Raw genomic sequence first — 23,126 nt, 5'->3', positions numbered from 1 at the left:
AACTCTTCCCAATAGCCTTAGCAAACCTTCCTACCAGGATATTGGTCCCCCTTGGATTCAAGTGTAACCCGTCCTTTTTGTACAGGTCACGCCTGCCCCAAAGAGGTACCAATTATCCAGAAATCTGAGTCCCTGCCCCCTACTCCAATCCCTCAGCCACTCATTTGTCCTCCACCTCATTCTATTCCTATACTCACTGTTGCGTGGCCCAGTCAGTACTCCCAAGATTATTACCCTTGAGGTCCTGCTTCTCAACTTCCTTCCTAACTCCCTGTAGTCTGTTTTCAGGACCTCCTCCGTTTTCCTACCTATGCTGTTGGTATCAATATGTATCACGACCTCTGGCTGTTCACCTTCCCAATTCAGGATATCGTGGATGTGATCAGCAACATCCTGGACCCTCACACCTGGGAGGCAAACAACTATCCATGTTACTTTCTTACATCCACAGAATCGCCTGTCTGAGCCCTAACTATAGAGCCCCCTTTCACTGCTGCCTTCTTCCTTTCCCTATCCTCCTGAGCTACAGGGCCAGACTCTGTAGCTGTAGTTACAGGAGGTGTCAGAGGAGTGGCCACAGTTGTTTCCCTCAGGTAGGTCATTAACACCCGCCCCACAACATTACTCAAACAGGAGTACTTATTTTTAAGTGGGACAGCCACTGGGGTACTTTCTAGTATCTGACTCTTGCCTTTCTCTCTCCTGACTGTTACCCACTAATCTGTCTCCCAAGGCCCGGTGTGACTACATGCTTATAGCTCCTCTATATCACCACCTCACTTTTCCTGAACAGATGAAGGTCATTAAGCTGCATCTGCAGTTCCCTAACCCGGTCCCTAAGGAGCTGCAGCACGACGCACCTGGCGCAAATGTTGCCTTCTGGGAGGCTGGGAGTCTCCCAGACCTCCCTCATCGAATATCCGGTACAGAACACTGGCCTCACAGACATACTTCCTATTCCTTACAAGAAGCTACCTCACCTCCACCCGATATCGCTGAAGCCTTTTTGAACCTAAGCTCTCCAACTCTGTCTCCCTGTACTCTGTCGCCCACTCCTCTTGCATCCACTCTATAAAGTTGTCTTCTTTTAAATCCTTCCCACCGGTCTAACTTCCCTCGGGATCAATAAAGTATGTCTGTCTGTCTGTCTGTCTGTCTCACTGACGCCCACATGCTTGCACAGTTGTACCTCGATCAAACCGCTGAGGGAAAGACTGACATCTTTTATATCCTTCCCACCAGTCTAACTCGCTGACATCCATGCGCTTGCATCTCAGAAATTGCTAAACTGCTGGGATTTTCACATATAACAGTCTCCAGAGAATGGTACAAAAAAAAAATCCAGCGAGTGGCAGCTCTGTGGTTGAAAATGCCTTATTAATGAGAGAGGTCAGACATCAGACTGGTTCAAGCTGACAGGAAGGTGACAGTAACTCAAATAACAACATGTTAGGATTGTGGTGTGCAGAAGAACATCTCTGAATGCACAATTTGTTGAACCTTATACCGGATGGGCTACAGCAGCGGAAGATCACAATCATACAATCAATGGCCACTTTATTAGGTATGGGAGTCACTCATCTAATAAAGTGACCACTTAGCGTGTGTAAAAAAATAAGTATGTAATGCCAATGAATACACTTTATTATCCAAATATAAAATAGTGGAAGTGTGAAAAAAATTTCTGGATTAGTCTGAAAATTTAGGCAGATACTATTCCATTCCAATAACAATCACGTTACAGTACTAAACACTAGATGCTTTGTTGCCAAGGGAACATCAAGTCTGCTGTGCATCCCTTTCTGTCCTCAGTAGCTCTGTGCTGAGCAGAGTCCAAGGAAAAGATGCCTGTATAGGGGGCAGTAATTTGAGGTACAGAACTGAGGAGCTGGTGGGTGGGGAGGGAGGGACAATAGCTGGTCTCGATAAGAAACTTTGACTATCCTTCTGCCTCCACAGATGCTGTCTGTCCTGTTGAGTTTTACCAGCAGTTTTGTTTTTACTAATAAGTGGGAGCAGTTGAAGTGTCACTTGTACAGTCACAGAGTCAGAATTAGAATCATTATCAGTTTTAATATCACTGGATTATGTCATGAAATTTGTTTTTTTTTGCAGCAGCGGTATATTACAAAGTAAATTATTACAAGAAATACCCAGTAGATTCTGGTTAATTGGGACTCAGCAGAACTAGTAGAGTTTGTCTCAATTAAGTAGCTACCCCAATCAGCCAAAGTTTCATGGAAATAGTTAAAAAGTTATACAAAAGATAAACTATCATGTAACTGGATAGAAAACATGTATTTAACTCAAATATAGAATTAGAACACTATTAATACTTCTACAGTACCATAACTTTGTGTGTTAGTTCTAATACTTATCGACAGAGGAATTCATCCAATATATGTTCTTTTGAGTGTAAATGAACAAATTTAGCACAGACACTTTGTGGACTGACTTCATATCATTCTGTCAATGATTGCGTCCTCCAAATCTTCATTTTCATTGTAACATTGAAGGTTTTGTCTATATCTTCAAATTCTTTGTAATTTTTAACTTGTTGAAGTAGTAAAATTATTTAATTTTCACTCCCAGCCATTTCTGGCATCTCCAGGCCTGAATGATTGAAACTACAGTATGCAAAACAGTTCTGAGTTGCTGTCCTGCTAAAGGGTTTCAGCCCGAAACATTGACAGTACTCTTTTCCATAGATGCTGCCTGCCCTGCTGAGTTCCTCCAGCATTTTATGTGTGCTGCTTGGATTTGCAGCATCTGCAGATTTGTTTGAGTTGTTTTACTGGTTATCTGTAACCAACTATCTGTGACAAAAGTCACTACTTTTTGAACACACACAGAACTGATGCTATTTAAAGTTCAAAGTTCAAAGTAAATTTATTATCAAAATCCAAATATGACATTATATACAATTCTGAGACTTGTTTTCCTTCAGGCATATTCAGTAAATCCAAGAACCATAAAAGAATCAATGAAAGACGTTAACGAACTAGACAGACAAATAACCAATGTGCAAAAGACAACAAACTGCAAATAAAAAATATTAAACAAACACTAAATATACTGAACATGTGATTAAGAGTCTTTGAAAGTGAGTCCATAGGTTGTGCAAGTAAACCTGAGTGAAATTATCCCCTTTGGTTCGAGAGCCTGATGGTTGAGGGGTAATAACTGTTCCTGAACTTGTGAGTCCTGAAGCCCCTATACCTTCTTCTTCATGGCAGCAGTAAGCTGAGAGCATAGACTATAACGTGGGTGATCCTGTTAATGGATGCTCTGTGCAGATGTGCTCGATGATGGGGAGAGATTTCCCTGCGATACTCTGGGCCGTATCCACTATTTATTGTCATATTTTCCATTCAAAGGCATTGGCGTTTCCCTACCAGGCATGATATCAATATATTTTCCACCACGCACCTATGGAGGTTCACTCTAAGCACAGTGTAGCATCTATAATGACTGATGCTGGTTAGAAACTGTTTGGAAATATTCTACTCTCCTAATTAAGCATAGAACATAGAATAGTACAGGCCCTTCAGCCCACAAAGTTGTGCCTACCCTCAAACCCTACCTCTCATATAACCCCCCACCTTAAATTCCTCCATATACCTGTCTAGTAGTCTCTTAGGTTTCACTGCCTCCATTACTGATTCAGGCAGTGTACTCCACGCACCAACCACTCTCTGAGTGAAAAACCTTCCTCTAATATCCCCTTTGAACTTCCCTCCCCTTACCTTAAAGCCAAGTCCTCTTGTACTGAGCAGTGGTGCCCTGGGGAAGAGGCGCTGGCTGTCCACTCTGTCTATTCCTCTTAATATCTTGTATACCTCTATCATGTCTCCTCTCATCCTCCTTCTCTCTAAAGAGTAAAAGCCCTAGCTCCCTTAATCTCTGATCATAATCCATATTCCCTAAACCAGGCAACATCCTGGTAAATCTCCTCTGTTTCCGTTCCAATGCTTCCATATCCTTCCTATAGTGAGGTGACCAGAACTCGACACAATTCTCCAAGTGTGGCTTAACCAGAGTTTTATAGAGCTGCATCATTACCCCACAACTCTTAAACTCTATCCCTCGACTTCTGAAAGCTAACACCCCATAAGATTTCTTAACTACCCTGTCTACCTGAGAGCCAACTTTCTGGGATCTGTGGACATGTACCCCCAGATCCCTCTGCTCCTGCACACTTCCAAGTATCCTGCCATTTACTCTGCCTTGGAGTTTGTCCTTCCAAAGTGTACCACCTCACACTTCTCCGGGTTGAACTCCATCTGCCACTTCTCAGCCCACTTCTGCATCCTATCAATGTCTCTCTGCAATCTTTGACAATCCTCTACACTATCCACAACACCACCAACCTTTGTGTCATCTGCAAACTTGCCAACCCACCCTTCTACTCCTGCATCCAGGTCGTTAATAAAAATCACAAAAAGTAGAGGTCCCAGAACAGATCCTTGTGGGACACCACTAGTCACAACCCTCCAATCTGAATGTACTCTCTCCACCATGACCCTCTGCTTTCTGCAGGCAAGCCAATTCTGAATCCACTTGGCCAAACTTCCCTGGATCCCATGCCTTCTGACTTTCTGAATAAGCCTACCATGTGGAACCTTATAAAATGCCTTACTAAAATCCATGTAGATCACACCCACTGCACTATCCTCATCTATATGCTTGGTCACCTCCTCAAAGAACTCTATCAGGCTTGTTAGACATGATATACCCTTCACAAAGCCATGCTGACTGTCCCTGATCAGACCATGATTCTCTAAATGCCCATGGATCCTATCTCTAAGAATCTTTTCCAACAGCTCTCCGACCACAGACGGAAGGCTCACTGGTCTATGATTACCTGGACTATCCCTACTACCTCTTTTGAACAAGGGGACATTCGCCTCCCTCCAATCCTCCAGTATCATTCCCGTGGACAATGACATAAAGATCCTAGCCAGAGGCTCAGCAATCTCTTCCCTCGCCTCGAGGAGCAGCCTGGGGAATATTCCATCGGGCCCCGGGGACTTATCTGTCCTAATGTATTTTAACAACTCTAACACCTCCTCTCCCTGAACATCAACGTGCTCCAGAACATCAACCTCACTCATATTGTCCTCACTGTCATCCAGTTCCCTCTCATTGGTGAATACTGAAGAGAAATATTCATTGAGGACCTCGCTCACTTCCGTAGCCTCCAGGCACATCTTCCCACCTTTATCTCTAATCGGTCCTACTTTCACTCCTGTCATCCTTTTGTTCTTTCCATAATTGAAGAATGCCTTGGGGTTTTCTTTTATCTTATTAGCCAAGGCATTCTCATGACCACTTCTTGCTCTCCTCAGCCCCTTCTTTAGCTCCTTTCTTGCTACCCTATATTCCTCAATAGCCCCATCTGATTCTTGCTTCCTAAACCTCATGTATACTGCCTTCTTCCACCTGACTAGATTTTCCACCTCACTTGTTACCCATGGTTCCTTCATCCTACCATTCTTTATCTTCCTCACTGGGCCAAATTTATCTCTGACATCCTGCAAAAATCAACCACATGTCCATAGTAAATTTCCCTGCAAAAACATCATCCCAATTCACACCTGCAAGTTCTAGCCTTATAGCCTCATAATTTGCCTTTCCCCAATTAAAAATTTTCCTGTCCTCTCTGATTCTATCCTTTTCCATGATAATGTAAAGGCATTAAGCAGCATTGTGTTCCAAATTTATGATGGGAGTCATAGCTATTCTCTCGATTAGTTTGTGTTCTTTAAGACCTGTCCCAAATAAGCAGCTGCCCCAGTGGGCCAATTTACAGGCATCCACTGTCTATGTATATAGATTTGGAAAAAGACTGAGGGTACTCACCCTATCTCTGCCCCTCATAATTTTATACTCCTCTATAAGATCACCCTCCCACACCCAGTCTTCTACACTCTAGTGAATAAAGTTGTTGTCTCTCTAACCTTTCCCTACAACTTAGGGCCTCAAGTCCTGTGCACCATTCACCAAATCTTTTCTGCACTCTTGCCAGTTTAATAATGTCTTACATTTAACGGGGTAACTAAAACAGTATACCATGCTTAAGGTTCAGCCTCACCAACATCTTGGACATATGTAACATAATGGTCCAGCTCCTCTGCTCTGTACCCTGATCGTTGAAGGCCAGTGTGCCTAGTACCTTCATTACCACCACATCTACCTGTGATGCCACTTTCAGGGGTGCAAGGGCTTGTTCTCCTAGGTTCTCCCATAACATTCTCCAGGGCAATACCGTTCATTTCAATGCACTATAGTGAAAACTTCTCTATAAGAAGTATGCATCAGTCACCAGTCATAGCAAAACAAGGTGAGGGAGTGACCAATCATAGTAGGATGAGGTGAGTGAGCTGCAAATGTATAAGACATAGGGACATACTTAGGCAATTCAGCCCATCGAGTCTGCACCAACGTTCCAATATGGCTGATCCTAGATCCCACTCAATCCCATGCACCTGCCTTCTTGCCATATCCTTTGATGCCCTGTCCAATCAGAAAACTATCGACTTCCACCTTAAACATACCCATGGACTTGTCCTCCACCACAGTCCGTGGCAGAGCATTCCACAGATTCACTATTCTCTGGCTAAAACAAATTCTACTTGCCACCATTCTAAAAGATCACCCTTCAATTTTGAGGCTGTGCCCTCCAGTTCTGGAAACAGCATATCCCCACCATAGGAAACATCTTCTCCACATCCATCCTATCTAGTCCTTTCAACATTTGGGGGGAGGGATTTCAATGAGATCCTCCCACATTCTTCTAAATTCCAGTGAGTACAGGTTTAAAGTTACCAAACGCTCCTCATATGTTAACCCCAGAATCATCCTCGTGAACCTCCTCCAATGACAACACATCTTTTCTGAGATATGGAGCCCAAAACTCTTGACAATAGTCGAAGTGTGGCCTGACTAGTGTCTTATAAAGGCTCAGCATTATGTCTTTGCTTTTATATGCTATTCCCCTTGAAAAACATTGCATTTGCCTTTTTTACCACAGACTCAACCTGAAGATTAACCTTCTTGGAGTCTTGTACGAGGACTCCTAAGTCCCTCGGCACCTCTGATGTTTGAATCTTCTCTCCATTTAGATAATAGACTACACTATTGGTCCTTTTACCAAAATGCATTATCATATATTTCCCAACACTGTTTTCGATCTGCCGCTTTTTTGCCCATTCTTCCAATTTGTCTATTCCAGCTGTAATCACATTGCTTCCTTAGCACTACCTACCCCTCCACCTATATTCGTGCCACCTGAAAACTTTGCCACAAAGCCTCACTTCATCCTGTTTTGATTAGTCATGCCCTCAGCTTGTCCTGCTATGATTAGTCACCCCTCACATCACTCTGCTATGATTCCTCACTCCCCCGCCCCCCCCATAGCAGGACAAGTGAGGGTTAAGCGGTCATAGCAGGAAAAGGAGAAAGAGTGACCAATCATGGTAGAGTGAGTTGGGGGGGGGGGGTGACAAATCATAGCAGTAATGCAGGGCAAGCTGAGAGTGTGCCCAGTCTTGTGAGGGGTGTGGTCAGTGGCTATGGAGATGAGACATGGAGAAAAAAAAATGTTTGGGAGAGGGGAACTGCAGAGAACAGGGGGCAGAGGGGTGTGATGGTGACCTTTTCTATAATGTGGCATATTTCTCAGGCAATGTAGGAGAGTGTTTTTCATATCCCTTTCACTTTCAGGCTTTCCTTGAGGAAGAGTGGGGAGTATGGGATTAAGCCATAGACCATAAAACATTGGCAAAATTTGGACATTCAAGCCATTGAGTCTGCTCCACCCTTCCATCATGGCTGATTTATTATCTCTCTAAACCAAATTGTGCTGCTTTCTCGACATAATCTTTGATGTTCTGACTAAGCAAGAACCTATCAAACTCCACTTTAAAAGTACTTAATGACTTGGCCTCCACAGCTGTTTGTGGCAATGAATTCCATAGATTCACCCATTCTCTGGCTAAAGAAATTGCTCCTTATCTCCACGCTAAACAGACGTCCTTCTGTTCTGAGGTTGTGCCCTTCTGTCCTCTCTGCATCCACTCTATTAGCACCTGGAACACTGAGCTGAATGTGTTGGCCTCATTTCGTAGGAAATTCTTTATAAAGGGCATTTTCAGTTTTGTCCATCCACCTCACCTCTGAGTGTCTAAAACCCAGGGTCAGCCAGCAACCCCCATCCCCCAAACCTTGTGCAGAACAATGTTGAAATATGTCACCTATATGGTCTGACAGAAGAAAGAAAGAGCTGCATTTCTGCAGCAGCTCTCAAGGCATCCATTATTGTTATATAGTCAGTTAAATAATGTTGAAGTCACTGGCAGGAAGCAGGATAAATTGCATGCAGCAAATTTACACCAATAGCATAACCGTAACATGTAGAATCAGAACTAACTAATCAAGTCTGTTCCACCATTCAATCATGGATAATTTTATTTTTCCTCCCCATAACCCCTAACCCCCTTACCAAACAAGAAACTATCTAGTTATGATGTGATAGTTGGTACAGGAGGTTATCATAGGCTACAACAGGGCATTGATAGGATGGAGAGCTGGGTAGAGAAGTGGTAGCTGGACTTCCATCTGGAAAAGTGAAAAGTGTTTCACCTTGGGAGATTGAAATTGAAGGCAGAGTATGACTAGGCTAACCTTCAAGACTCTTGGTGGTGCAGATGAACTGAAGCACCCTGGGGTTGATGTCCATAGATCCCTCACAGTGCTTCTCAAGCTGATAGGGTGGCTAAGAAGATGTATGCATGATGGCTTTCATTATTCAGAAGACTTAATTCAAGAGGCATGAGATAATATTGCAGCTCTATGAAACACTGGTTGGACCACACTGGCAATATTGTGTTCAGTTCTGGTTAGCTCATTACAGGAAGGATGTCGAAGTTTTAGAGAGGGTGCTGACGAGCTTTCCCTGGATGCTGACTGGATTAGAGGGTATGTTTCACAAGGATCAGTTAGCTCGGGCTTTCTCATTTGGTGTGAAGGAGGATGTGAGATATCTTAGAGGTGTGTAAAATGATAAGAGGCATAGAAGAGGCACAGCCTCAGGATAGAAGGATGTCAATTTAAAACCAAGCAGAAAAATTTCTTTAGCCAGAGGGTGATGAATTTGTGGAATTTGTTACCACATGCAGCTGTGGAGGCCAGGTCATTGGGTGTATTTAAGGCAGAGATTGATAGGTTCTTGCTTGGACATGGCATCAAAGGTTACGAGGAGAAGGCTGGGGAGTGGGGCTGAGGAGGAGAAAAAAGAATCAGCCATGATTGAATGATGGGACAGACTCAATGGACCAAATGGCCTAATTCTGCTCCAATGTCTTATGGTCTTATGATAGAGTGGACGATCAGAGCCTAGTTGAAGATGATTAGAGGAAAGTGATGTTAGAGGTAAGTTTTTACACAGAGTAGTGGGTGTGTGGAATACCCTGCCGGAGGTGATGATAGGGCAGATACATTAGGGGCTTTAAGAAACTCAAGTGCATGAGAATAATAAAAGTAGAGGGCTTTGTAGAAGGGAAAGGTTAGATTGATCTTGGAGTAGGTTTAATGTTGACACAACATCGTGGGATGAAGGACCTCTGCTGTGCTGAACAGTTCTATGTTCTACAACAAGGTAAATTGTGAGGTCAAGCGTCCATCTTATCATGCAAGACGTCCACTCAGGAGTCTGATAAACAGTTGGGTAGAAGCTGTTCTTGAGCCTTGAGGTGTCTGGTTTCAGACTTTCATATCTTCTGCCTGAATGGAGAGGTAGGAAGAGAGAATGCCCACTTAAATTCACGTCCAGGTACAGGCTAGAGGGGCTGCATTGTTCCATCGATCTTTGGATGAAAATCTCTGCTTTTATTGTGAATAATTCTGAGTCCATTTGACCCCACTGATAGTTTGATTTCCTTCTCTACATTGGTTTCAGATGTTTTGGAGAAGCCGGGAGATGAAGGATCCACTGCGATTCAGAAGGCAAAGATGCTGTACCAGTCGTGTTTAAATCAGAGTAAGTAATGATCCTACGATTATTCCAGATATTTCACATGGCCTCCATGATTTGTCCTAATGTCTCTCCATAAGACCATAGGACAGAGAAGTAGAATTAGCCCATTTGGCCCATCGTGTCTCCTCCACCATTTCATCACAGTTAATATATAATCCTTCTCAACACCATTCTCTTGCCTTCTCCTCATAACCTTTGATGCCCCTGCTAATGAAGACCCTATCAAATTTGAGTGACAGAGGCAAAAAGCAGGAATGGGCTTTTTGTTAATTCATAATTAGAATTAGCTTTAAAATCACTGATCAATATAATGAAATCTGTTAACTTTGTGGCAGTAGTACTTTGTAATATAGAAAAAAAGCAAAAAAAAGCTGTAAATTACAGTATATATAAAACATAGTTAAATTAACTAAGTGGTGCAAAAATAAAATTAAAAAGAAGTGGTGAGGTAGTGTCCATTCAGAAATTAAATGGCAGAGGGGAAGAAGCTGTTCCTGAGTCATCGACTGTGTACCTTCAGGTTTCTATATCTCCCCTACTGATAGTAACAATGAGAAGAGGGCATGTCATGGGTGATGGGGATCCTTAATGATGGGCATCGTCTTTTTAAGGCATCGCTCCCTGAAGATGTCCTGGATACTATGGAGGCTAGTTTACAACCGACTAAGTTTTCAACTCTCTACAGCTTATTTCAATCCTGTGCAATAACTTCCCACCCACACCAAATGGCGATGCAGCCAGTCAGAATGCTCTCCACAGTACATCTCTGTAGGATGTTTCACGTTTTACATGTTTTAGATGACATACTAAATCTCCTCAAACTTCCAACGCTGCTGTTGTATCTTCTGTGTAGCTACATTGATAAGTTGGGTCCACTTTAGATCCCAGAGATATTGACACCCAGGATCTTTATTGCCACTTCCACAATGGCATTTATGTTTCAATCCTGCTATAAGTTTGTAATGAATCAGGACAAGGCTGGGAGCATCTCAGATCCAAGCCCCACCAGATGATCTAACGAAATGACCTAATAAACCCAAGGGCAAGAGACTGGAACCAGACAAGTGAAAAACCAGGAAGAAGAAACAGAAGGCAGTCCACCAAAGGAACAGGAAGGAGGAAAAGAGTTTGGCAGAAAGCAGTATACTTTGAGGAAAGCAGCCAAGATGCATGCCAATTAGAAGATGAGAGCAAAACAGAAACCAAAACATAAAAGGAACACTCTATTGGTTCAGATGAAAGAAGAAAGATAATGAGATCAGTAGCATGTCAATGAATTGGAAATGTAAATGGAAGCAATAAAAGAATGCTTGACATCCTTACTAATCGAGAACTCATCAATCTCCATTTTAAATATACCCAAATGTCTCCACAATTATCTGTGGCAATGAATTCAATACCCTGTGGATAAAGAAATTCCTCCTCTTCCCTGTTCTAAAGGGACATTATTCTATTCTGGTCCAAGAATCCCCTAATAAACAAAACATCCCTGTCCATATTCACACTGTCTAGGCCTTTCAATATTCCTTGGGTTACACCGTGACCCCCCGATTCATTCCTCTAAGCTCCAATGAGTACAATCTCAGAGCCATCATACGTTCATGCTTTTATTTCCGGGATTATTCTCAGGGACCTCATCTGGACTGTCTCCAATTATTTCTAAGATAAGAGGCCCAAAACTGCTCATAATACTCCAAGTGCAGTCTGACCAATGTCTTATAAAACCTCAATATTACATCCTTGCTTTTATATTCTAGTCCTCTCTCCTTGTGTTTATTTCAGCGGCAATTGAGATCAGAGGAGGTGAGCCATTGATCACCATGCTGCGTGGTTTGCAGGACTGGCCAGTTGCAACAGATAACTGGGAGACCACTGCTGGTAAGATTGAACCACTGTGTCACATAATTCAGTTTTAAGTTCAATCAAATAACTGTAGTTGATCAGATTTATCACACAAATCCTTGGGATAAAAAACTAAAGTGCAATGATACAGTGGTCCCCAACCTCCAGGCCGTGGACCAATACCAGGCCGCGAAGCACGCCAGGGTGCAGCGGTAGCCGATCAATCGCCTCTGATCTGGGCTGACATTTACGTGCCGGACAGCACCTAATTAATTAGCTTGTTTATTTCAGCCTTTTTGTTAAAGTTGTGCTGGGTGCGGGCTGGCTACTGCTGCACCCCTGCCTGCTTCGCGGCCCGGAGTTTGGGGACCACTGCTATGATATGTGGATTTCCTATAGTAATAAAACAAAGGAACAGACATTTATAACTGAGCTGCGTAGAAATTCAATAGACAATAGACAATAGACAGTAGGTGCAGGAGTAGGCCATTCGGCCCTTCTAGCCAGCACCGCCATTCACTGTGATCATGACTGATCATACACAATCAGTACCCCGTTCCTGCCCTCTCCCCATATCCCTTGACCCCACTATCTATAAGAGCTCTATCTAACTCTCTCTTGAATGCATCCAGAGACTTGGCTTCCACTGCCCTCTGGGGCAGAGCATTCCATAGTCCACCACTCTTTTTTTTCCTTCTCCAACAGGTAATAAAACTCTGAAATTCTCTTTCCTTGAGGATATAATGAATGTAAAACAAAGTTTTTCACTTTTCTTTGTCCTCTTTCTGAACAGATGCTCTCCTGACGTGGCAATCATTCTCATCATGGTGCTTCTCTCTCTGTTACTGTAATGCTGTGTTCTGCATTAGTTATTTTGTTTGCCTATTTTTCCTCAGTGCACTCCTGTATTGAAACGTATGGACATCTTGCAACACTAATATGATCACTATTAGGTCCTCCATTGGTTGGGGTTGGCCATGGAAGTTGTGGCCTAATTGTCTATGGGTAAACAGCCGGGGTGGTAGATTATGAAGAGCAAGCTGTTGCCCATGTAGCAGGCTTCCCCTCTCCATGCAGCTGATGACTCCAAAAGAATGGTAGAGACGGATACAGTTTCGCACCGGCAGCATCATAGGAGTTGTCAGTCACCATGGGACTCCACGTAGGACTGCCTAAGGAACTCCAGCTCTATATTTTTCCTATGGTTTACTCCCAAACCCTTTCCCATGAGTGGGTATAGCTGCAAGACAATGGAAGTTGGAGATTAGAATTTTCCTTCTCTAGAAGAGCTGCCTACCACAGCTGATGAGCTGCCCGAAGCAACTGGCTTTAAGATGCCTGTAACCTGCCTTTGCCTCTTCTCCCATCAGTAGAAATTCCACCGGGCTTAGGAGCTGAGCCACACGTGAAGGCCAGGAGCTGGACTTGGCTGCCAGTAGCTATTTGAGACGTACGCCACTGGGAGTATTTAATAGGTGGTGGGAGCTTATGGGAGGTTATTTCCACCACTCCACTCCACCCACAACCCTATGCAAAGTTAAGGTATCTCAGTACATGTTAGAATAATAAAAGAATGCATGTAGCATTCGGAATAAGATGGATGAACTCGTGGCGCTATTAGAGATTGGTTGGTCTGGCATTGTGGGCATCACTGAGTCGTGGCTGAAAGAAGGTCATAGTTGGGAGTTAAACTTTAAAGGATATATTTTGTATTGAAAGGACAGGCAGAAAGGCATAGGTGGTGGGTTGTTTCTGTTGGTAAGAGATGGAATAACATCTTTAGAAAGAGGTGACATAGGGTCAGAGAATGTTGAATCTTTGTGGATGGAGTTAAGAAACTGCAAGGCTAAAAAGTCCACAATGGGGATCATACATAGCCCTCCAAATAATAGCCAAGATGTGAGGTTGAGATTACAAAGGGAGCTGGAAAAGGCCTGTAATAAAGGTAATGTGACAATTGTAATGGGTGACTTCAATATACAAGGTTGGTTTCAGATCACAAGAGAGGGAATTTGTTGAATGCCTATGAGATGGCTTATTAAGAGCAGCTTGGGCCTGAGCCTCCCAGGGGAAAGGATATCTTCGACTGGGTGTTGTGTAATAACCCAAGTTTTATTAGTCAGCTTAATGTAAAAGAACCAGTTAGGAGCCAGTGGTCATAATATGATTGAATTCATTCTTCAATGAAGAATGATGTTGCCTGGATTGGGGAGCATCCCTTATGAGAATGGATTGAGTTAACTTGACCTTTTCTCCTCAGAGCAATGGAGGATGAGAGGTGACCTGATAGAGGTGTATCAGATGATGAGAGGCATTGAACATTTAGATAGTCAGAAGCTTTTTCCTAGGGATAAAGTGACTAACACGTGAGGGCATAGTTTTAATGTGCTTGTAAGCAGGTACTGAGGAGATGTCAGGGTTAAGACTTTTACACAGAGAGTAGTGAGTGCGTGGAATGGGCTGCTGGCAACGGTGGTGGAGGCGGATACAATAGGGTCTTTTAAGAGACTCCCGGATAGGTACATGAAGCTTAGAAAAATAGAGGGCTATGGGTAACCCTAAGTAATTTCTAAAGTAAGTATGTGTTCGGCACAGCATCATGGTCCGAAGGGCCTGTATTATGCTGTAGGCTTTCTATGGTTTCTATGTTTCTATTTCTTGTTGGACTGAAGAAGAATTGTGTCTGCAACAGACAGAAATTTGGACTTCTCTTCCTCAAAGAATAATTCATTATTCTGTTAATTTTATTGGATAGATTACTGATAAAGAAAGACAAATATAGTGGCACAAAATGGTAAACTATCTTTACCATCATATCAACATAGAAAAATATAATCTGTATCAGCAATGACTAGTGTATACTCTGTGGCCACTTTATTAGGTACACCTGTACAATTTCTTGTTAATGCAAATATCATTTCAGCCTATCCTGTGGCAGGAACTCAATACATAAAAGCAAGCAAACATGGTCAAGAGATTCAATTGTTGTTCAGACCAAACATCAGAATTGGGAATAAATGTGATGTGAATGACTTTGATGGTTGAACAATTGTTGGTACCAGATAAGGTGATTTGAGTATCTCAGAAACTGATGATCTCCTGGGATTTTATTGCACGTTAGTCTGCTGAGTTTACAGAAAATGGCGTGAAAAAGAAAAAATATCCAGTGAGTGGCAGGTCTGTGTGTGAAAAGGCCTTGATAATGGGAGAGGTCAGAGGAGAATGGCCAGAATGGTTTGAGCTGACAGGGACGCGTCAAATGACCACGTGTTACAACAGCGGAGTGCAGAAGAGCATCTCTGAATGCACAACACATTGATCTTTGCAATGGATTCACTGCACACCAAAAGACCATGAGCATACACTCAGTGACCACTTTATTAGATACAAGAGACACTATTAAACGGCTACTGAGTGTCGTTCACAGATGTAATTCAGATTCCCTGTAGTGATAGACTTATGTCAAAATTTGCTGCCAGCACCTCCAAGTGGACCACTACCTTGCTGTAGGGTTTGGAGGCTTGTGTGCATGAATGACCCGGAGAGCTCTGTTGCCTGGAACCAAGGCCACCTATGTCAAACATGTCAAAGGGCCAAGGCCAGACTAAGAGCTGTTCAGTGATCTTGAGCCTGAAACATCGACTGTTTACAGTTTTCCATAGTTGCTGCCTGGCCTGCTGAGTTTCTTCAGCATTGTGTGGACCCTTCCAAGAATGTACGCATTATTAAGTGTTAATAAGTTATGGAGAAGCTATGTTGGTGCTGGAAACATGGCAGCAATTGCAGGCTTACCCCAGCAAATCCTCAGACTATGTTGGCTGTGGATACAAAGAGCGCATTCCACTGTGTGTTTAGTGGTACAAGTGACGATTAAAGCTTATCTTGTTTTTTAAGCGCAGCCTCACTGATGGTACTCAAGCTAATCCTGAGTCTTGTGGCTCATGATTTTGTGTCTTCTTCCCAACATGAGAAAGAAGAGAAATGGAGTATAGTGGATTCCAATTGACTGGGATACACTGGGGCCCGTACATTCTGTCCCTATTAAATGGCTGCCCTTTTAACCAGAGTTTCATGGAAAGAGTTAAAAAGTATAAAAGAGACAAACTACTGTTTAATTGAGTAACAAATTATGTATTTAAATAAAATACAGAACAAACTTAAACATAGTAGTTATCGATAGAGGAATTCATACATTTGATTGATTACAATGAACAAAATCTGTGCAGATAATGGACTGTCTTCTTACAATGTTTTTGACGATTGCAACTTCCACATTTTTATTTTCATTGTAACATTCAAGGTGATTGTCGATACCTTCAAATTCTTCATAGTTTCTGACTTGTTGAAGTTAATTTTCACTTCCACTCCTGGCCATTTCTGGCATCTCGAAGTCTGGCTGCTTGGAATCACAGTGAGCAAAATGATTCTGAATTGACTTACTGCTTATTTTTCACCAACTATCAGTGACAAAACTTTCTGTTTTTTTAATATAAATACACGCAACTGATGTTATTTAAAACTGTTCACCCTAAGCACAGTGTAGTGTCTAACAGCCACACGAGTGCTTGCGACTGACCCTAGTTAGAAACTGTTTGGCAACTCTCTCCTGTCCTAGATATGTGGCATAAGACCATAAGATATTGGAGCAGAAGTAGGCCATTCAGCCAATTGAGCTGCTCTGCCTTTCAATCATGGGCTAATCCAATTCTTCCAGTCATCCCCACTCTCCTGCCTTCTCCCCATACCCTTTGATACATTGACTAATCAGGAACCTATCTATCTCTGCCTTAAAGGCATCCAATGACTTGGCCTCCACAGCTGCTTGTAGCAACAAATTACACAGATAAACCATTGTCTGACTAAAGTAATTTCTCTGCACGCATCTCTGTTCTAAATGGATGACCTTCAATCCTGGAGTTGTGCCCTCTTGTTCTGGACATCCCTACTATAGGAAATAACTTTGCCATATCTAATCTGTTCAGGTCTTTTAACATTTGGAATGTTTCTATGAGATCCCCCCTCATTCTCCTGAACTCCAGGGAATACAGCCCAAGAGCTGCCAGACGTTCCTCGTATGGTAACCCTTTCATTCCTGGAATCATTCTCGTGAATCTTCTCTGTACCCTCTCCAACGTCAGTATATCCTTTGTAAAATAAGGAGCCCAAAACTGCACACAATACTCCAAGTGTGGTCTCACAAGTGCCTTGTAGAGCCTCAACATCACATCCCTGCTCTCATATTCTACACCTCTAGAAATGAATGTTAACATTGCATATGCCTTCTTCGCCACTGACTCAACCTGAAGGTTAAACTTGAGGGTATCTTGCACAAAGACTCCTAAGTCCCTTTGCATCTCTGCATTTTGAATTCTCTCCCCATCTAAATAATAGTCTGCCCAATTCTTTCTTCCCCCAAAGAGAATGATCATACACTTTCCAACATTGTATTTCATTTGCCACTTCTTTGCCCATACCCCTAAACTATCTAAGTCTCTCTGCAGGCTCTCTGTTTCCTCAACACTACTTGCCCCTCTACCTATCTTTGTATTATCGGCAAGTGTAGTCACAAATCCTTTAATTCCATAGTCCAAATCATTGACGTATATCGCAGAAACCAACAGTCCCTATACTGATCCCTGTGGAACTCCACAGGTCACTGGCAGCCAGCCAGAATAGGATCCCTTTATTCCCACTCTCTGTTTTCTGCCAATCAGCCAATGCTCCACCCATTTAATAATTCCCCTGTAATTCCATGGGATCTTATCTTGCTAAGCAGCTTTATGTGCGGCAACTTGTCAAAGGCCTTCTGAAAATCCAAGTACACCACATTGACTGCATCTCCTTTGTCTACACTGCTTGTAATTTCCTAAATAAATTGTAGTGGGTCAGTCAGTCAGGATTTTCCTTTCAGGAAGCCATGCAGGCTTTGGCCTGTTTTGTCTTGTGCCTCCAGGTACTCTGTAATCTCATCCCTAACAATCGATTCCAAGAATTTCCCAACCACTGATGTCAGGCTAAAAGGTCTGTAGTTTCCTCTCTGCTGCCTCCCAGTCTTCTTAAATAGCAGAGTAACATTTTCAGTTTCCCAGTCATCTGGTACAATGCCAAAATCTTCTTGAAAGATCATTGTTAATGCCTTTGCAATCTCGTTAATGCCTTTGCAATACTTCCTTCAGAACCCGAGGGTGTATTCCATCAGGTCCAGGAGATTTATCCATCCTCAGACCATTAAGCTTCCTGAGCACCTTCTCAGTCATAACTTTTACTGCTCGTACTTCACTTCCCTGACACACTTGTATGTCCGGTATACTGCAGACTTCTCCCACTGTGAAGACTGATGTAAAATACACATTCAGTTCCTTTGCCATTTCTCTGTCTCTCATTACAATATCTCCAGCGTAATTTTGTATTGGTCCTATATCTACCCTTGACTTTTACCCTTTATATACTTAAAAAAGCTTTTAGTATCTTCTTTGATATTAGACATCAGCTTCCTTTCATAATTCATCTTTTCCTTCTTAATGACCTTCTTAGTTTCCTTCAGCAAGTTTTTAAAAGCTTCCCAATCCCCTATCTTCCCACTAGCTCTGGCTTCCCTGTATGCCCTCTCTTTTGCTTTTACTTTGGCTCTGACTTCACTTGTCAGCCACAGTAGTGCCTTTCTTTCCTTTGTAAATTTCTTCTTATTTGGAATGTATCTGTCTTGCACTTCCCTCAGTTTTTCGCAGAAACTCCAGCCATTGCTGCTCTGCTGTCCTTCCTGCTAGTGTCTCTTTCCAGTCAACATCGGCCTGTTTCCCTCTCATGCCATTGTAATTTTCTTTATTCCACTGAAATACTGACGCATTGGAATTTAGTTTCTCTTTCTGAAATTTCAAAGTGAACTCGATCATATTGTGATTACTGTTCACTAAGAGTTCCTTAACCTTGAGCTCTCTTACCACCTCTGGATCATTACACAACACCCAATCCAGCACAGCTGATCCCCTAGTCGACTCAACAACAGTCTGTTCTCAAAAGCCATCCATTAGACATCCTAAAAATTCTCTCTCTTGAGGTCCAGTACCGGCCTAATTTTCCCAAACCACTTTCGTATTAAAATCCTCAATGATTATCATGACATTGCCTTTTCTATCTGCTGCTGTAATTTGTAATCCACATCATGGCTGTTTTTTGGAGGCCTGAATACAACTGCCATTAGGGTCCTTTTACCCTTGCCATTTCTGAACTCAACCCCTAGAGACTCTACACCTTCTGATCCTATATCGTCCCTTTCTAATGATTTAATATTATTTCTTATACACAGGGCCACACCAACCCCTCTCCCTTTCTGATACACCATATATCCTTGGACGTTCAGCTCCCAATGGCAGCCATCCCTTAGCCAAGTTTCAGAGATGGCCACAATGTCACACTTGCCAATCTGTAGCTGAATTTCAAGATTGTCCATTTCATTTCTTATGCTGCGTGCAATCAAATACAACATTTCTGTCCAATATTTGTTGCTTTCTGTTTGAATTGAATTGAATTGAATACAAGAGCAAGGATGTTCTTTTGCATTTGTACAGGGCCCTGGTGAGACCACACCTGGAATATTGTGTACAGTTTTGGTCTCCAGGTTTAAGGAAGGACATTCTGGCAATTGAGGAAGTGCAGCGTAGATTCACTAGGTGATTCCTGGGATGGCAGGGCTGTCTTACGCAGAGAGATTGGAGAGATTGGGCTTGTACACGCTGGAATTGAGGAGATTGAGAGGGGATCTGATTGAAACGTTTAAGATAATTAAAGGATTTGATAGGATTGAGGCAGGAAATATGTTCCAGATGTTGGGAGAGTCCAGTACCAGAGGGCATGGATTGAGAATAAGAGGTCAGTTATTTAAAACAGAGTTGAGGAAGAGCTTCTTCTCCTAGAGAGTTGTGGAGGTGTGGAATGCACTGCCTCGGAAGACGGTGGAGGCCAATTCTCTGGATGCTTTCAAGAAGGAGCTGGATAGATATCTGATGGATAGGGGAATCAAGGGATATGGGGACAAGGCAGGGACTGGGTATTGATAGTGAATGATCAGCCATGATCTCAGAATGGCGGTGCAGACTCGAGGGGCCGAATGGTCTACTTCTGCACCTATTGTCTATTGTCTATTATCCTTCACATACATGAGGAGTAAAAATCTTTGTTATGTCGCCATCTAAATGTGCAATGTTCAATCATAGTAATTTATGATAATTTTTAATAAATAGAACAGTCAATGTAATATAGAGTACACTCAAATCAGTGTGAGTTCATCAGTCTGATGGCCTGGTGGAAGAAGCTGTCCCGGAGACTGTTGGTCCTGGCTTTTATGCTGCAGTACCACTTCCTGGATGGTAGCAGCTGGAATAGATTGTTGTTGGGATGAATTGGTTCCCCAATGATCCTACAGGTCCTTTTTACACATCTGTCCTTGTAAATGTTCTGAATCATGGGAAGTTCACAACTATAGATGTGCTGGGCTGTCCGCACCACTTTCTGCAGAGCCCTGCGATTAAGGGAGGTACAGTTCCCATACCAGGCAGTGATGCAGCCAGTCAGGATGTTCTCAATTATGCCCCTGTAGAAAATTCTTAGGATCTGGGGACCCATACCAAACTTCCTCAACCATCTGAGGTGAAAGAAGTGCTGTTGTGCCTTTTTCACCACACAGCTGGTGTGTACAGACCACATGAGGTTCTCGGTGATGTGGATGCCAAGGAACTTAAAACTGTTTACCCTTTTAACCCCAGATCCATTGATGTCAATACGGGTTAGCCCGTCTCCATGCCTCCTGTAACCCACAACCAGCTCCTTTGTTTCTGCGACATTGAGGGAGAGGTTGTTTTCTTGACACCACTGTGTCAGAGAGATGATAAGGCCAATCAATGTAGTGTGGTCGGCAAATTTTATTAGCGGATTGGAGCTATGGGTGGTGATACAGTCAAGGGTATACAGGGAGTAAAGGAAGGGACTCAGTACACAGCCCAGAGGGGCTCCTGTATTGAGAATTGGAGGGTTGGAGGAGAGGGAACCCACTCGTACAACCTGCCAGCGATCTATCAGGAAGTCCAGGACCCAGCTGCACAAGGCAGGGTGAAGACCAAGGTCTCTGAGTTTCTTGTCGAGCCTGGAGGGAATTATGGTGTTGAACGCTGGACTGTAGTCCAAGAACAGCACTCTCACATAAGCAACCTTCTTCTCCGGATGTGTAAGGACGGTATGTAGAGCAGTGGCTATTGCGTCATCTTTTGATCAGTCGTGTCAGTAGGCAAATTGTAGGGGGTCCAGTCTGGGTGGTAGCAAGCTGCAGATGTAATCCTTGACCAGCCCCTCAAAGCATTTGCTTATTATTGAGGTGAGTGCGACAGGATGCCAGTTGTTCAGGCTTGTTACCTTGGTCTTTATTGGTACGGGGACAATGGTGGATAATGTGAACCAGGAGGGCACTCTATACTGGGAGAGGGGGAAAGTAAAAATGTCTGTAAACACACCTGCCAGTTGTGCTGCACACATCCTCAGTATCCACCCTGGGATGCCGTCTGGTCCCGCTGCCTTGTGACTGTCCACTCGTACCTCAGCCTCAGAGACGAGCAGGTTCCAGGTTTTAGTGGTGGCTTTCCTCGGAGGCTCAGAGTTAGTGACATGGAACCGAGCATAAAAACGATTAAGCTGATCTGGGGGAGAGGCCGCAATGTTGGCTGCACCACAACATTGCTTTGCACAGATCATAGCTGCCTTTCTTGAACTGCACCACGCTTCTATTGCCACTAGCTGTGATTATGCCTCATCTCCTGCCTGTCCTTTCTATAATCTCTGCTGCATGCTATCCTTGACGTATTTCTGTTTTCCCCTTCTTATTTATTTTGGCATGGTGTCCCAAATAAATGAAGAAAATTGCTGCTATTTTCTCAATTTCTTTTTGTTCTTTCAGGCTGTCCCAAATAAGCAGCTTAAACCAATGGCTTAGTTAACCAGAATTCACTGTCTCTTTAGCTTTCCTAAAGAAAAAGTGAGCTACTTCCTGTAACCTCTTCACAGGTGGTTTTGTTAAGTAGAGGAAAGATATTAATGTTTCCAAAGATCAACCGGTTTGCCATGGTCATAAATTCTGTTCTCATTTTTGTAGGTAAGAACTGGTCACTTGAGGACGTCCTTTCAACAATGTTTTACAAGTATGGAACGAAGCCCCTCATCAACGTTCTTATTGGAACTGATGACAAAAACTCAAGTGCTAACATAGTCCATGTATGTGCCCCTTATTGAGAATAATTCTTGTTCAGTGGTGAATGTAGTAATTTGCAAAATACTGTTTCTGTTTAAGATAGGGCAGGTTTGAAATTTTTCCAGCTGACAATGACTAGATTTTGATCTCAGACAGTCTTTATTTCAGAGGGGAAGGAGGAAGTGTATGGATACTTTGCAGAGGGCGCAGCTGAAGTTTACCAGGGTTAGAGGGCATGTGCAACAATCAGAGATTGGGCAAACTACAGCAGAGGCTGAGGGAGATCTGATGGAAGTTTATAGCATTACGAAAGGCATAGATAGAATATATTTGTCAGTATATTTGTCAGAGGGTTGCCATGTCTAATGCGCATGTCAAATACGAGAGGGCATATTTTTAAGGTGAGAAGGGAATGCTCAAAGCAGATGTGCAGGGAAACCTGCAGGCAAATTCAAGAAGGCTTAAACTATTTTGACAGGGGGGTGGGCAGAAGAGTGATAGGTCAGCAGATGGGGCAGTTGGTGTACAGACAGATGCAGTGAATAGAGAGTCCATGAGGTTGGATAGGGAGTTGATAGAGGAAATTTGCAGTCAGTGGAATGGGTTGAACTGTTTCTATTTTAATGCAAGTATCAGGAATAAAGGCGGTGAACTTCGACAAAAGTTTAGAGTCTATGCCAAAATATTAATCTGCCCAGTCCCATCGACCTGCACCCAGACCAAAGACCTTTATTCCCCTCACATCCATGTATTTATCTAAACTTCACTTAAATGTTGATATCAAACTTGAATCCACCAGCAGTTTGTTTCACACTCTCACCACCTCCAAGTGAAAAAGTTCAGAATCAGAATCAGATTTATTATCACTGGCATGTGTCGTGAAACTTGTTAACTTAGCGGTAGCAGTTCAATGCATAATATAGAAGAAAAAAGGTAAAAGTAAATCAGTATATGTATATTGAACAGATTAAAAATCATGCAAAACAGAAATAATATATATTTAAAAAGTGAGGT

At 42.8% G+C, this 23,126-nt stretch overlaps 1 protein-coding gene across 7 annotated transcripts in view; it reads left to right on the top strand.

The window, feature by feature from the left end:
• Positions 1-23,126, top strand: part of LOC132406531 (neprilysin-like) — a 304,263-nt gene that overhangs the window by 112,980 nt on the left and 168,157 nt on the right. For all 7 annotated transcript variants that reach the window (XM_059992355.1, XM_059992373.1, XM_059992364.1 and 4 more), the window contains 3 exons: positions 9,959-10,039; positions 11,819-11,914; positions 22,017-22,135. In XM_059992355.1, coding sequence (XP_059848338.1) covers positions 9,959-10,039; positions 11,819-11,914; positions 22,017-22,135 — 296 coding nt within the window. The remainder of the gene's footprint in view (positions 1-9,958; positions 10,040-11,818; positions 11,915-22,016; positions 22,136-23,126) is intronic.

Source organism: Hypanus sabinus, chromosome 2 (assembly GCF_030144855.1).
Source record: "Hypanus sabinus isolate sHypSab1 chromosome 2, sHypSab1.hap1, whole genome shotgun sequence".
NCBI classification, from domain to species: domain Eukaryota; kingdom Metazoa; phylum Chordata; class Chondrichthyes; order Myliobatiformes; family Dasyatidae; genus Hypanus; species Hypanus sabinus.
Note: the sequence above shows the minus strand (reverse complement) of the source record. Positions and strands in the feature narration are given on the sequence as shown.